The 16,493-nt window shown below is 49.6% G+C and overlaps 1 protein-coding gene across 1 annotated transcript in view; it reads right to left on the bottom strand.

The window, feature by feature from the left end:
• Nucleotides 1-16,493, bottom strand: part of SLC6A2 (solute carrier family 6 member 2) — a 42,383-nt gene that overhangs the window by 6,427 nt on the left and 19,463 nt on the right. Inside the window, exons 5-13 of the mRNA XM_043898504.1 lie at nucleotides 15,586-15,724; nucleotides 10,621-10,755; nucleotides 8,900-9,003; nucleotides 7,578-7,702; nucleotides 6,194-6,306; nucleotides 4,810-4,938; nucleotides 2,480-2,579; nucleotides 1,160-1,260; nucleotides 537-704 (exon numbers count right to left, since the gene is read on the bottom strand). Of these exons, the coding sequence (XP_043754439.1) occupies nucleotides 537-704; nucleotides 1,160-1,260; nucleotides 2,480-2,579; nucleotides 4,810-4,938; nucleotides 6,194-6,306; nucleotides 7,578-7,702; nucleotides 8,900-9,003; nucleotides 10,621-10,755; nucleotides 15,586-15,724 (1,114 nt within the window). The remainder of the gene's footprint in view (nucleotides 1-536; nucleotides 705-1,159; nucleotides 1,261-2,479; nucleotides 2,580-4,809; nucleotides 4,939-6,193; nucleotides 6,307-7,577; nucleotides 7,703-8,899; nucleotides 9,004-10,620; nucleotides 10,756-15,585; nucleotides 15,725-16,493) is intronic.

Here is a 16,493-nt window from a genome sequence, read left to right as displayed (position 1 = left end):
ATGGTGGGTCCGTCTGACTCTAGAGTCTGTGTCCTGCCTGTCTCTCTTTTTTAAAGGTTTATTTTATTGAAGTATAGTTGATTTACAATGCTATGCAAGTTTCTGTTATATAGCAAAGTGACTCAGCTATGTGTGTGTGTGTGTATATATATATATTCTTTTCTCATATTCTTTTTTTCGTTGTGTGTGTTTTTTTAAATTTTTACAATGGTGTGTTAGTTTCCGCCATACAACCATGTGAATCAACCACAATCACACATACATCTCCTCCCTTTCCTTCCTGTTTGTCTCTCTCACCCCAGCAGGAATGACTTGGGATGCCCGTCTCCTGCTGTCCCCACCCTCCCTGCTGTCCCCACCCTCCGTTGCTGTCCCCACCCTCTGCTGTCCCCACCCTCCCTGCTGTCCCCCACCCTCCCCTGCTGTCCCCACCCTCCTCTGCTGTCCCCACCCTCCCTGCTGTCCCCCACCCTCCCCTGCTGTCCCCCACCCCCCCAGCTGTCCCCCACTCTGCCCTGGGCTGGTCCAGAGCTCACCTCTCGAATGGAGCCCCGGGTGCTGAAGAACTTGTAGACGACGTAGGCGGGCACCAGAACCATGGAGGAGCCCGCGATGCCCCATCCGACCCAGTTGGCCCAGAGTGGGAAGATGTAGTCATCGTAAGTGAGTGGCTTGAAATTGATGATACTCACAACCACCACAAACTGGGGGAAAAGGATACAAGGATGAGGGAGAAGAGAGACAAGGGGAGACAGGGGAGGAGGTGGGAGGGAGGGAGAGATGCAGAGAGGGACCAGAGAGAAGTGAGGACCGATGCATGAGATGGATGCAGGGGATGGAAACAATAAGGATGGAGGGAAAGAGAGAGAAAGGATTCAAGGAAGGATGGATCATGGAAAGGAGACAAAGAAACAGGAGCAATACAAAGAGAAGAAGACTAGAAAGGTGACCTTGGAGCTGGGCTGAGAGGAGGCACACACAGCCCCCGCCCTAGACCTGGCTCCGGGCTGGACACCCTGCTCACATGGAAGCCTCCTTGGAATCAACAGGGCAGGCGGAGCCTCCTGAGCAGGTCTCTGCATCCCAACCGCCTCCCCTTAGAAGCACAGATCCCCACCTCCGCCCTCACCCTGGGACGCTCCCACCACACACTACACACCAGGAGGAAGGCAGGGCTGACAAACTTCCAGCAGAGTCTCCAGTACAGGCCGGGCTTGAACCCCATCATCTGCTGGATGTCGTTGCTGAACCTGTCCACACCTGCGCACACACAGGGCGGGCCCGTCACCGCGGCCCCTACAGAGCCCGGGGCTGCCCACTCCCGTCTGCTGCCTCCCTGTGGGTCTGCCCCCAGGCGGAGAGCAGAAAGCTGGGGCAAGCAGGGGCACCCTGGCTCATAGCAGACCTGGGATGGGCACTCGGCTGGTTCAGAACAGGCGAGAACACACTCAAGGGTAGCATCCCCTTCTGTGAGTAACCCCAATTCACTTTTCAGAAGGAAAACCAGGTCTTGGGGAGGGGACTTGTCCCTGTTACATAGCCAGGGTGGCCTGATCCCAAAGCCCAGCTCTTTCCTCTTGCTTCCTGAATCTTAAAACAATGATGCCTGTGGATTCAGAGGCTTCCCTGACTTTAATCTGGTAGAAGAGACGAGACTCTTTCTGGTGAGCAGAAAAGAGTGAGAACAGAATAAACACGTTAATTGTGATACACTGGGGGCTTTCCCTGTGGCCCTAGAGGTAAAGAACCCGCCTGCCAGTGCAGGAGACATAAGAGACACGGGTTCAATCCTTCGTTCAGAAAGATCCCCTGGAGGAGGGCATGACAACCCACTCCAGCATTCTTGCCTGGAGAATCCCACAGACAGAGGAGCCTGGTGGGCTAAAGTCTATAGGGTTGCAAAGAGTCGGACACGACTGAAGCGACTTAGCACACATGCATGGGGAAAAAAGCGAATGACAACACATTTCACTTTCTACCAAGTTCTCCCCGTTCAGCTCCAGGATAAGGTTGCCAGAGAAAATACAGGACACTCAGTTGCATTTGATTTTCAGAGACAACAATATAAATTTTAGTTTAAGTAATTTCATGCAGTGTTTGGGACAGAGGGATATATGCTAAAAAAAATTACTATCTGAAATAAGGGGTCTTATTAACAAGGGGTCTTGTATCCTGGGTTGACAAAATCTGGCAGCCCTACTCTAGAATGAATGGCATGGCTCAGGGGGCAGCAGTTTCCTCTGAATTCCTCTCTTAATAGCTGACACTGATGCCTCTGGGGCCTTTGCCGCCTCTTGTTAAAGGGAGCTCATGCAAAGATGAGCTGAGAGCTATGACCAATATAAGCCACTTATACAACTCTGGGATCAGCCAGTGACAGCCCTGGAGATGGAAAGCCCCTTTGCCTGACCAGGTGAAAAGTCTCCAGAAGTTCAGGGGGCTGAGGCTTTTCCACACACACTGAGGGCCCAGGACCTACCATAAAACCAGGAGACGCCGATGGCTTCCATGAGCACAGCAAAAAGAATGGAGGTCCCCGCCGCAAACGTGTCCAGCAGGGTCAGCACATATATTCCACCCTGGGGCGTGGACAGAGAGAGCCTGAGGCCTTCATGGCTGAAATAGCGATCAACTGTTACATCCATCAAATTGAGCTCTCCCCTGTCCAGCTCACTCAGAACTCACCCCTACCCCATACTCAAGTAACGAGGTTTACGGTGCTACTGTGCTGCTGCTACGTATTCTAACAAAGACCTTCTGGGGTCACTGGGTCTGAGGGTAGGGACTTCAGCCAGTAAAAAGCAAGCTGGGGGACTTCCAGGGTTCGATACCTGGTCAGGGAACTAAATCCTGCATGACGAAACAGAAAGATCTCGCATACCTCAGAAGATCGAAGATCCTACGTGCCACAACCAAGACACGGTACAGCCAAATAAATGAATAAATCAGTATTAAAAAAAAAAAGCAAGGTGAATTTTATCAATGAAAAAAAGGTTGCCTCCCATGTAAGTAACAAAGGATGCTGCAGCCATCAAGCCATCACATTACAGCTGCCCTGAAGGTGAGCCCTGAGGGAATTCAGGATAGAAATAGGATGCCTGCCATATAGCAACCAACTGCTGCAGTCACCCCCTGTGGGGGCACTCGGCATCAGAAAGTGTGGATACTGGCCCCAGATAGTGGAGCTATATATCAAAGGAATGATTTCAATGAGCCCAGACTCTTGCATCTTCCTATACAGAGAAAAGCACTAAACTCCTTAAACTTGAGATGTCTGGTTTTCTTTAATTAACAGTAATCTTTTGATGTTCCAATTTCCTTGTTCTTTGTTGCAAAAACTCATATATTCTTGAGGCAGGAGATAGATGGGCTCCGGGTTTGACATTTACAACTGGCCCCCTGTTCACACTTACTGGGGCGATAAAAAGACAGGCTCCAGGCCAGATACTCACTACCAGCCCTGTGTTTACATTTCCTGAAGCAAGAGACTAATGGGCTCTGGGCTACATTTTTAGGACCAAAGTCCTGCCTACATTTTGAGATCCGCACTTCGATATGTCAATAGGAATATGGTGGGTAACCGGGCATTGGGTACTTCACTGGCATGAACAGAGGAGGGTTAAACCCTGTTAAGAGATCAAGAGGTCATACGTTTTCCATCCTTGGGCCAGGGAGACACTACACATGTGCAAAAGGCTTCTTGGGATCAAAAATGCAGGGGATGCCAGACCATCTAATGCCAGACCCCCTCCATATGCCTCTGCGATGAAATCTATCTTGACTGAGAAACGTGTGCACACCCAGGGAAGGGTCCTGAGGTAAATTAGCCATGGGGAGGTCAAAGCGAGACGACTGGCCAAGAAGAAGATAAAGACCTGGAAGACTTCCCCTTTAACGACAATTTAAACCTTCCAAAGGTGTGACTCTAGCAGCTCTGAGTTCACCCATGCATCTTTCCACATGCACTCTGCTTTTCTAATATATACTTTACTTACTTCTATACATTCCGTCTCCTTGCCTGATTTTTCCTTACAAGGCAGACAAGGACTAGGGACAGAGATTCTAGGCACCAGCCCCTATGGTCTAATGTTTAGGATTCCTCGTTTCCACCCAGGTAACCAGGGTTTGTTTCCAGTCAGGGAACTAAGGTCGTGTTTCCAGCCACTGCTTACTGCAAGCTACTGCTTCCTGCTGCATGCATCCGAAATCATCCTGGCTCCTCCCTGGCCTTGTGGAAACAGCGCCTCAGAGCTATCTGAGATGCTGAGCCAGGCTTAGGGCTTCCTTGGTGCTCAGATGGTAAAGAATCTCCCTGCAGTGCGGGAGACCCAAGTTCAATCCCTGGGTCATGACGATCCCCTGGAGAAAGGAATGGCTAGCTGCTCCAGTATTTTTGCCTGGAGAATTCCAAGGAAAGAGGAGTCTGGCAGGCAACAGTCCATGGGGTCGCAAAGAGTCGGACACAACTAAACAACTAACACTTTCAGGTTAAGTCCTCAGTTTGGTTCACCAAATAAAACCTAATTCTCAACTTTCGGGTTGTGCACTTTTTTCAGCTGACAGTTTAAAATGGCCCTTTGCTGGTCCCCACCCCCAAACCAATAAGCAGGTTTGCCTGGATATCCTCAGGCTTAGAGGGGATAGACGACAATGGGATATAATCCTAGAGGAATGGACCACAGAGTTCAGGATACGAGGTACTGCCATGGTCCCCCTTGTCCTACCTTCTGCTTCAAGTCTGGGAATATCTAACTGGATTAAAATGCGGCCTCATGAGCCCCAGGTGACCCAGAGCCAAGCCCCCCTCACCTTGGTTATGCAAAACAGAGCCAGAAGGAAGGTTCCAAAGGAGACAGCAAATGTGAAGAGTTTCCGGTGTCGCTTCAGAACCTGGAAGTCATCAGCCAGGCCGGTGATGACCGCCTCCATGCCTCCCATCTGGAGGGGACCGGGCAGGGTGGGATGCAGAGGTGAATGAAAATTGTGGCCCGCCATATCAGCAAACAAAGGATGCTCCAGCCATCAGCTCCCAACCAAAGGTACACCCTGAGGGGACTCAAGATGGGAAAAAACAGGATACTGGCCCTAGATGGCTAAGGTACATATTAAAGAAATAATTTCAGTGAGCCCAGACTCTCGCATCTTTCCCTTAAAGAAAAGCACTAAATTCGTTAACTTGAGATGTTTGGTTTTCTTTAGTTAACACTGACCACATGGTTTTTGTTGCAAAACTCCTATATATCCTAGCTCCTACCTTACCTCTTCAGAGCAGCCTCAGAGCAATCTGATAGGCTGCCTCCCAGGCTTGAAGTCCTTAGGAAATTCACCAAATAGACCATAATTATCAGCTTTAAGGCTGTGTAAATTTTTTCAGCCTAAGGAGTCCTTCCCTGGACCCCAGTCTCAGGTCCCCGGCTCCCTCGGACTTCCCAGCAGCTCTGAACTCACACACCCCCAAGAGATTTCTAGAGAAATCAGCAGGTTCGACTTTCTCTCTGTCCTCTCACCCCACTTCTGCCCTGTTGTCAACCAAGCTCAGAACTCAGAAACCATGTGAGAGGGGGCCAGGAGTTAACTCCTCTCTCCCCCTTATCAACAGGGACCTGACTCCTGTCCACTCACTCAGCCTGAGTGGATGCTGATAAAATACCATGGGAAGAATGGTTGGTGAGAGAACAGGAGTTAGGAAACTCTGAATTCAGTTTCCCCGTCTGTAAAAGGAGAGTACTGGGCTGGCTTATCCCAGGTCCCTTCTAATATAAATTTCCACAGTGCCAAGGCGGTTTCTCCTGGTTCCTGGCAGGTGGCTCAGAGACAAAAAGAAAACCCGCCTGCAAATGCTGGAGATGCAAGAGATGACAGTCCGATCCCTGGGTCGGGAAGACCCCTGCAGGAGGGCACAGCAATCCACTCCAGTATTCTTGCCTAGAGAATTCCGTGGACAGAGAAGCCTGGCGGGCTACAGCCCATGAAGTCGCAAAGAGGTGGACACAAGTGAGCACACATGCCATCATCATTGCCTTTCTGAGTACTGATTTCTTTGCTTGCATTTAAATAGGGCCTTCTGGAAACAACTACTAATCAGGGGTTTGAATGGGGGAAAACTTGAGACTTAGCAGTGTGTGTGTATTTGGAGAGGGAGGGTCGGAGGCTAGTCTCTGGGGGCGGATGGTATCCTGAAAAGGTCACTCACCGAGCTGTCAATTCCCAGAGCCAGGAGCATGACGAAGAACACGATGGCCCAGAATGTGGATCCCGAGAGGGTAGAAATGGCTTCTGGGTACAGGATGAAGACTAGGCCAGCTCCTGGAAGAAACATCAAGGACCTCATCAATGGCTGGGGCTGTGGGTCTGAGCTGCAGATGACAGGGGAGCATTTTGAGGCCCAATAAGCCCCAGTCCACCCCCATCATATTTGGTCAATCATGTGTAGATAGAGCAAACCAAGGTTCTAAAGACGATGGACTGGGACTTCCCTGGCAGTCCAGTGGTTAAGACTCTGCACTTCCAGTGAAAGGGCTGTGGGTTCAATACCTGATCAGGGAACTAAGAACCCATATGCCATGTGGTGAGGCCAAGAAAATAAACAAATAAGTATGACTGATGAAGCCAGCTCCAAAATAAGGCTGGAAAGAAGGTGGGGTCATCTTAACAAAGTTCTTGAATGCATAGGTGAGAAGCTGAGAGGTGCTCAGAAGCCATGGAAAATTTGTTGAAGAAGGAGGCTGATGACTTGATTTCCCAAGAGTTTGATATCAGTTTCATATCACCAGTATGTCAACGGTTCGATCCCTGGGTTAGAAAGATCCTCTGGAGAAGGAAATGGCAATCCACTCCAGTAATCGTGCCTGGAGAATTCCATGGACAAAGGAGCCTCCTGGGCTACAGTCCATGGGGTCCCAAAGAGTCAGACACAACTGAGTGACTAAGCAGATACACATGTGCCAAAGAGGCTGACCTTAGACAGCCAAGGCAGAGAGCAGTCCTTCTCCTGGCCAGCTACAGGCAATGGTTCTCAAACCCCACCTCCTACGCCTCGTGAGGGATCCTCTTACTCTCAAAACTTTGTGAGTTTTCAGAGTTCATCATAGGCAGCCCCTCCCCAAGTCTCAGCCTCTTTGTGGCCATAAGAATATGAGAAGAAAAAAAAAAGAATATGAGAAGCAGTGGGGAAGCATAGGCTCTACTGCAGGACTGGTCAGGGCTCAAACAGTGGCATGACTCACTAGCTGGGCGACCTGAAACAACTTTAATAGACTGAATTTCAGCGTTCTCATCTTTAAAGTGGGTCCATTAAGACTTGCCTGGCAGCACTGCCAGAACTAAACCAAGATACGTCAAGTGCTTAGCCCAGGGGCTGGTACAGAGTGGGTGCTCCAAAAACCTATCTGGCCTGGCCTGATTCAGAAGATTCTGCCTGGAATTTCTACTGAAGGCCTCAAAGTCCATCCAGCAGCAACAGGGAAAGCCCCATGCCCAGCTCCCCTCGGTCCTGCAGCCACAGGAGAACTGCACAGCTGAGAAAGACGTGAGTTTCTCAGCCCCTTCCTTCTCAGCGGGCAGGACTACCCACCCACCTTCAGTGGCGACATCCTCAATGTTGACCTTGTGTTCATGGGCCATGTAACCAAGGATGGAGAAGATGGCGAACCCGGAGATGAAGCTGGTGACACAGTTGATGGTGCTGGTCAGCAGGGCATCCCTGGGGAAAAGCAGGACTGTTAGTTCAAGTGGTCTGACTCTTCACAACCATGCTCATGGACCATCTATGGAATCCATGACTTCAAATGCCATTCCCCTCTTCAGTTTGCCTGATGCCACTCAGACCCCAGTGCCCCACCATCCCTGGTAGATGTAGGAAATAGGTCAACAACTGCTGGATAAAACACTTTGATACCAGTAACTGATATCAAACTCTTGTTGGGAGACTGAATCACCAGGCTCCTTCTTCAACAAACTTTCTGTAGCTCCCCAGTGCCTCTCAACTCACCCAGGTATTCAAGAGCTTTGCTAAGATGACCTCAGCTTCTTCCCAGCCTTCTTTCGTGGGACTCTCTAACACATGCTCTCTGAGCAAGCCAGTCAACTTGTTGGTTCACAAACATACCACCTCTCCTGGCTCTGCTCAGGCTGCTAGTGATCCACCCACTCCACGTCTGCCTATCCCAACCCTAACTCTGCCAAGGCTCACCTCAAATGTACCCTCTATGTTCTCATTGATCCTCTATCAGAGGGCTGATTGCCCCATTTCCTTAGCCTCCCCATAGCCTGTCCCACTGGCAAGCATTCATCCTACTCTGTCTTGTACCAGGGATTCTGTCTTAAGACTTTGGCAGAGAGTGACAAAGCAGCCCCCATCTATGCCCTTGTCTGAAGCCTTCACAGCACTGGGCCTGCAGGAGGCAGCATTAAATGCTTACAGAGCCAGCTGATCTGGAGCACCGTCTTCTGAGCAGGCTTCTTATTCTTTCCTGTGGTTTTAGGTTCTGACCCTGCCAGGGCCCTCACCCTTCAAGCAACCAGCCTGGTATTCCACCCTTGTCTGCCCCCCAGGTGTCAGATGGACAGACAGGCAGTGCTGGCTGCCCTGAAAGCCACACAGTGTCCCTCTGTCACAGTTGTGCATTCTCATGATTTCCCAGGGTTAATGGCTTCAACTATTCCAGTTCCTCAGCTTGCACTGTTTAAGAATTGTCCTGAAGTGACATATGTTCACCAGGACCCCCATAGGCCATGTCAGAGTTCATGGAACATCCGGGATGATCTTTACTCTGTCTCCTCTCACAGGGAAAGAAACCCAAGAAGAAAATCTGACTTGTTCCAGACCAGAACCCTCTCTCCCACCCCTGTGAAGGTCCCCAGGATTTAGAGCTTTCTGGAGTCCCAGGAAGGATCTTACCTGTAGCAGTTATTGTCAAATTTGTTGTAACTAGCAAACGCAATCAAGACTCCAAATCCAGCCCCCAAGGAAAAGAATATCTGAGTTGCAGCATCAATCCACACCTAAAATGGGCAGATAAAGGCCATCACCCTCTGCTCCCGGAGAACTGGACTACCTCACTGCTTCAGATGGGCTGAGAAGCCCCAGGGATGCTCTTAGACCCAAGAAATGAGATCTAGCCAGAGATGGGGCAGTCTCACAACTCCTGCTCCCCAGCAGCCTGTACAAAATCACTGCGGAGAGAGGCTGGGGTCTCTCTGGCATCACACAGCCTTGGGTGGTCATGAGTAAGCTCACCCTGGAGGAACTCACAGGCTGAATTTGATATTTTGATTTTCAAAGAATGTTAAAAACTGAAAGTTAATAAACTAAATGCTCCAGGCAAGAAAGTGGATGTGGCAAGGGCAAAGGGTTATGACTATCTCAGGTGTTATGGAGACAACAGCTTCAGGAAGGAGTTACGATTCCTAGTAGCTTGACCAACCCACAGAGAGTGGGGACTCATTGGTGGCCAATGGGGCTTGCTTCCCTCATCTGATGGATGATGAAATTGCACGCCTGGAAGCCTGGAGATCTGAGTTCCTCCAATTGCTCAGCCTCATGGTCTAGCCCTGGTCAGTTTCACTGTCTATGTCTCAGTTTCCTCGTCTGTACAATGGGGATCATTTTACCTAGCTCACCAGGACTAAGCCACCATCAGAGCTATGAGACTTCTGTCATCTCCCCACTTTGTAAGCAGAGGGTGTAACAAGAGAAGCCATCTGATGGAGGAAGACAGAGCTGCTCCTTCAGATGGTACTCAGGCTATTTCTACTGCTGGAAAGATTTAAGATATGCGAACAGTGCAGAACAGATAGAACTCTGACTTGCTTCACAATTTGCAAGGCTGATTTGTTTCTTACGCTGTTATTTTTCTGTCAGTTACAAAGGAAGCAGGTTTTCCTCTTGGTTACTGGGCTATAACACTGAGGTATGCCTGGACAATGGAAGCTGTGTCCCTCCTAAACCTCTATTGGTCCTCGCTGCCAGGATATCGTGGGTTCAAAAAGAGTATGGGGACATCTTTGGGGATTCTGAGGGGAGCATGCTGGGGTGCTGTCACTGAGGTGCAATGAGGAAGGAGGTTGGAAATCATCTCAGCTATGATCTGAAGATGCTCAAGGAACTAGGAACCTCCAAGATGTCTCTGCTCCTGGCCTCACCCCGCTGTTTTGGACTCCACTCCAAATTCACCCCACTTGCATGGTAATCTCTGGGCAGGACAGTGAGCTGAAGGAGATGTGAGGAGAGACAGTCAGTAGGGTTTGGGTCTCCCTGTGGCTGATGCTGCTCCTTATGCTGACCAGATGGTACCAGAGGCCAGGGTTGGAGACCAGAGTAGAAACAGGTCTGGGGTGTTGGAGTGGGTTAGGGGGCCAGGACACTGGGCAGGGATAAGAACCCAGGACAGGATAGTGCTGTCTTTGAAAAGAGGGGGTCTGCAAAGGCCACTTAGAACCACAGATTCCAGATCATCAGAGCTGGACAGGCTCACGAATACTGTTGGGTGCAGATGAAACCGGTCTTTGGGCAGATGGAGACGCTGCTGCTCAGAGTGGGGAGGACCCATCCCAGGCCACATAGAGCACTGAGACCCCTCCACAGCCTGGCCCAAGGGTGGGTGGTGGCTGGGCACTGACCGTGGCCTCTTTTAGGCGGTAGAAGTCGATGTGCAGGTAGGCGTTGATGCCGTTGGAGGCGCCGGGCAGCGTGATGCCATGGACCAGGAGCACGAACAGCACGAGGTAAGGCAGCGTGGCCGTGATCCACACGACCTGGCGATGGACAAGCTCGCCGTGAGAGCCTGGCTCCGCCACCCGCGTGGTGCAGGGCTGGGGTGAAGGAGCCAGTCACACCCTCCCTCCACCTCCTTCCCACAGTGAACATGCTGAAGTCTCCGTCACTAGGTCAGACCTGGGGCACTCCAGGACAGCGTGGACAGACCAAGGCTGCACCTAGGAGAAAGTCAGCGCACCGGCGGTGCTGCCATCGAGGAAGCTAAGGGCAGCAAGAAAGAAGACTAGGTCCTCGCAGGGCCCAAGGCCTCCTCTGCTACAAGCTGCCTGTACTGACCCCCAGGTAGAACCAGGCACCCCCACCTGTAGGCCCTCCATTGTCCCTCCTCTCTTCCTGCCTTGTTTACCTTCATTCAAGCATATCCTCCTAAGCTCACTGCCCAAGGAGGGATATGGTTGGGCAGAAAGTCCCATCTGTAGCAGTTCTTTCTTTTGGGCAAATACAATTTAGGGCAAATACAAACTGCCCTGTCCAGAAACCTGTAAGGGAAGAGGCTGTCCCCAGACTAAGAAGAAACACCTGCCCATCTTGCCCAAAATGAAAAACAGAGAAGTGGGGTGAGGAGAAGGTGGTGTGGCTTCCTTTTTGTTCCTTCTCACCCCTGACTACACATGAAAATACTCTGGGGGAAATTATAGATTAAAAATGTCAAAGTTCAGATTCCATTTTTGGAGTTTCTGATTGGATTGGTCTGGGATGGGTCCTGCACTTCGTGCTTTAAAAGCTCCCCCCTGGCACTTTCCCGGTGGTCTAGTGGCTAAGACTCCATGGTCCCAATGCAGGGGGCCTGGGTTTGATCCCTGGTCGGGAAACTAGACCTCACATGCTGCAACTAAGAGTACAATGCTGCAACTAAGGATCCTGCATGCTGCAATTAAGACTTGGCATAGCCAAATAAATAAATATATATATAAATAAAAATTTTTTTAAAGCTCTCCCAGGTTGCAGGGGACAAAGACAGATGAGGAACATTTATGAAGCAATTTCCATCTGTTAGCCCAGCACCAAGGACCTCTCACCCCATCCTCCCAACTGCCCTGGAGGCTGGCAGGACCATTAATGGGACTCACTTTGCAGGTGAGGACACTGAAGCTTAGGGGGCATCATTCATCCTGAGGTCACCCAGTAGGGAATGATGGTGTCTGGACTCCAACACAGGGCATCTGACCACAAAGCCCTGTTCGCTACTGTATGTTTGAGCCCCAGGTTCAAGTCTTTTCTGTCAAGACTCCTATGAAACCCTGTCTGTCTCTTGGCCTCAGTGTCCCCATTTGTATAAGCACCTGGAGTAGATGGTCTTGGAGAACCTTCTAGGTTAGCATTTAGATGTTCAGTACAGGATTGTAGTTGCTAAGGCTGGTTCAGCCAAGGACTATGAGTTGGAGGAGGCAGACAGGACTCCAGGGCAGCAAACAGCACTGTGTTTGACACGGTTGCCTGACGCCCTGGGGGCTAACTGACTCCTGACTCAAACCTCCACCCTCCACCCTGCGGTGGTCAGTGAGCCAGGGTCACAGAGTGTGTGGTCTGCGGTAACCCTGTTCCCTGGATCAGACTGTATCCGCCCCTTGCCATCCCAGGTGCCAGCTGTGAAGTCATGCATCTTCCCAAACAGAGCCTTGACCAGCCAAGACAGAAAGTGTAAACATTCGCAATTCATCCCAGGCCAGTTCTGTGGCTGGGGCAGCCTGCTAAGAGAAGGTCCGTGTCCTGTTCTAGGTGTAGTCTGGGAAGAAATGAGCAACACGTGTGGTTTTCTCATGAGCCAAAGTATAAAAACAAAGAGCATAGCAGTGTCCTGTGTGAAGCTCCTTATTCTAGAAAGCCCCTCCATGGACTGCAGGGCCCCTTGCCTGCTCAGCAACCAGAACACTGGAGGACGTGAGCAAAATGTGGGCGGGGACTTTGGGTGACCTATCTTCATCTGGGGTGGGGCTTCCTAGGCCAACACCCCTGCCCTGCCAGGCCCCTCGCTACACTCCTCAGGGGAGGGGATGAGTCCTCGTCTGAAGGTGCCTTTGTACAAAGGAATGGAGCTTGCTCAGCTCCACTCCTCATCTCTTTAGCATCGGTCCCCTCAGAGACAACTCCTGCCTGCTCCAGCCAAGTGCTAAGCCAGGTGGGGCAGGCTGTACCCCTTCAGTGAAGGCAGTAGGAAACTTAATTTGGGGGTGCAATACTAGAAGTGCGTGGTGGCCCCTCACACACGCTGGCAGCAGCAGCAAAGCTCATGCACCTTCTGCAGCTCTGTTTTCTGCAGAGGCCAGAAGAGCCCTGCTCCGGACCCCCAGGAGAGGCACGAAGAGGCTGGATGAGGCTGGCCTGGGGCTTCTGTGACTTCGCTTGCAGTTCCTTCCATTGACAACGCCTTCCTTCTGCTCCATCTTCACCTGCCCCTGTCCTTTGAGTTCTATCCCAAATGCCACCTTCTGCATGGTCTTTGCAGACCCTCTCAGTTTGATGAACGTCCTTCTGCCCACTAATGCAGCTTTTTGGACCATAAGAACCATGGTAAGAAACACCTTACATATTAAGACACATGGATTGCTATAACTGAATCACAAATTCCACAAGACAGCTCTTACTTTACTACAGGAAGTATACATTGTTATTATCTAGACAATTTCATCTTGAAAAACTGTGGTGACCCCCTAAATTGATTTAATGACAGTTGAAAAACCCAAAGTTTGTATCTCAAAGTGCAACCTGACTACCTGTTGAAAAATTATCTTCAAGGTAAAGAAAGTTAAGCTTTTTAAAAAAGCAAGATCTGTAATAGTATGTATAGTTTGTGACCATTTTTTTTGAAATGGAGACACACATGTTTCTGGATGGGGATGCAAGAACAAATGTGATTGACCTACACCTGCCTGTAACACACATAATACTACAATTAATTGAATCTGTCTTATTTACTCTTGCATCACTAGTACTAGCACCAAGCCTGGCACATAGGAGGTATCCATAAATGCTTAAAAAGTTGCATGCTAAGTTGTTTCAGTCACGTCCGACTCTGTGCGACCCCATGGACAGCAGCCCACCAGGCTCCCCTGTCCACGGGATTCTCCAGGCAAGAACACTGGAGTGGGTTGTCATTTCCTTCTCCAGCTTAAAAAGTTGAAGTGGATTCAAAAGAACACTTAGTGAGGTTCCCCAAACTCATTTATCCACCTACCCTTCTTCCTACCGTCCCTTCTTCCCTCATTAGTTCTTCAATAAATATTTACTGAAGACCTACTATGTGTCAGGTATTGGGATGGTTGTGGTCCGATCCTGGTTCTGCTCTATCTTAGAATTCCTCCACGCCCTGGTCTGCATTTCATTTGGGTTCTTCCTTGGAGCAGAAACCATGACTCCAACATTCTAAGAGGGAGTTCCACTTCAAGCTCTTCTTGACAGACTTCAATCTCATTCGCTGATGGTGCCTTGCCACCATCTCTGCTATCTATCACTTAACCAAGACTCTAGGAGAACCAGAGAGATTCCTGATGCATCCCACTTTCCAAAATCAGTTGCCTAATGAAGCTTCTCATACATTCAGGCTGCCTGACTATGACAGGTTGTTGCCTTGTGACTCCCAATGAACACACACTCCATGTGTTCCACATTGACTCTGGGCTTTACCACAAGACTTATTCTGGCCCCTGGGACAATAGCAAGCATGATGTAAAGAGAGACTGGAAGAGCTGCTTGCACATTAGGGTTTGTTTCCTTGGAACATGCTCTTGGAACTCAGCCACTATGCTGTGAGAAGCCTAAGACACACAGCAAAACTATGTGAAAACAACTCAAGGTGCTCTGGTTGCCAGCTCCAGTTGAGCTCCTAAACAGTACCAACTGCCCTCAATGAGTATGTGCCATCTCAAAGGTTCCAGTCCAGTCATGCCCCCAGACATGTAGCCCAAGAAATATCATATGGAGAAAAAGAACCATCTTGCTGAGCCCAGTCAACTCAAAGAACCATGAGAGACAATAAAATGATTGTTATTTTTCCATCATGAGATTTTGAGCTCTTTTATTACACAACAAGAGCCAACCGAAACACTGGATAGAATATTTCCCAGCTACAGACTCTTTAATACAATCAAGCTCTACATAGACCCATAGGGTCCAAATGGAGCTGTTGTTCTCATGATGTTTCTCAGGCTCAGAATCGATGTGGGTGATGACCTGATTATATTCCACCCTGAGGGGCTGGCTAGAGGGGGCAGTGTCACCTAAGTCAGAACACCAACTCTGGCAAGCTGTCCTAGGTCATCTAACTCTGTATTCCCCTCCCCAGGAAACCTAAACGCTTGTGAGGACTCAGCACTGTGTCAGAGGATGCCCCAGGATTCATCCAAATATCTTCTAGAGCATTCTCTTTGACTCAAAAATTCAGGAGTGAGAATGATCAAAATAGTGAAGGAAATGGTTATATTCTAGAGAAGGCTGCAAGACTGGCATGCAATTTTAGTCCCCCAGAATTTAAGATTTATCAAATACATGTCAATAGGTTGCTTTGGGCTTTGGGTGTCCTCATTCCCTGGTCTCTGCTATTAGGAAAGCTTTGGTGGGAAAGTGTGAAGAACCCTAATCCACTCACACCCTCTCACCCTACTGTTGGAGAGTCCGGGGCTTAGGAAAGGGAAGGGATTTGTCTGAGGTCTCCAGCAAGCTGGTGGCAGAGCTGGGGTGAAAACTCAGACTTTGTTCTTCTAGCATCACCTTTTCCTTTCGCCAACTACCTAAATTACAGGTAGGAAAAAAACATCTTTTTTTTTTTTTTGAGGCCAACCTCCCAACTAAAAGAGAAACAAAGACATTACCTTTCCTGATGTCTTCACTCCTTTCCAGAGGCTAAAAAACAGGACGATGACAACGACGATCAGACAGAGCAAAAGCTGCCACTGGGGCAGGCCAATGTCATGAATCCCACTGCTCTCATGCAGATGCAGGACACCACGCCTGCCGGGGAAGATGGTATCATCAGGGAGGATGACCTCAGCCTTGACCCCAGCCAGTCCCTGAAATTGCACATCGATGGAGGCGGGCCCAGGCGGCCCCAGTCCCTGCTCCGCATCACCTGGACCTGCTCTGTGCAGTCACTGTGCCTAGCACTGCCCTGCTCCAGCCAGCAAGTCTTCTGGGAAGACACTCCCACCCAAGGCTGTTTTTTAAACAGTTACAGAAGTTTTCAACATAATAAATATCTCTGCTTGCCAGGTCCTGGAGAGATGGTGGTGAATAAACAGAGGAAAGGTCTCTGTCCTCACAGAGCTCACAGGCTAAAGCAGGGGATACTGGAACATCTGGCAATGTCTGGAGGTATCTTTGATGGTCACAACTTGGGCAGAAGGCATCTAGAGCAGCGGTCCCCAACCTTTTTGGCACCAGGGACCAGGCACCATGGAAGACAGTTTTTCCGTGAGTTCAAGTGCATTATATTTATTTCGCACTTTATTTCTATTATTATTATGTCAGCTCTACCTCAGATCATCAGGCATTAGATCTCAGAGGCTGGGAACCACTGATCTAGAGGAAAGAGAAGTGGAACATCCTATAATGCACAGAGCAACATAAACATCCTATACGGCACAAAACAGCCTCCAAAATTCCTATGTTGCTGAGCTTAAGAATCCCTGGCCCGAAGACCAAGAAGTAAACATTTCTCCTATTTTACTCAAACTAAACGCATGTGTGTCCTCTGCCTTAGCAATTCTACTCCTGGGTATCT

Source organism: Cervus elaphus, chromosome 4 (assembly GCF_910594005.1).
Source record: "Cervus elaphus chromosome 4, mCerEla1.1, whole genome shotgun sequence".
In the NCBI taxonomy this organism is placed as follows: domain Eukaryota; kingdom Metazoa; phylum Chordata; class Mammalia; order Artiodactyla; family Cervidae; genus Cervus; species Cervus elaphus.
The sequence above is the reverse complement of the archived record's forward strand: the minus strand, read 5'-3'. Positions and strand labels throughout refer to the sequence as shown.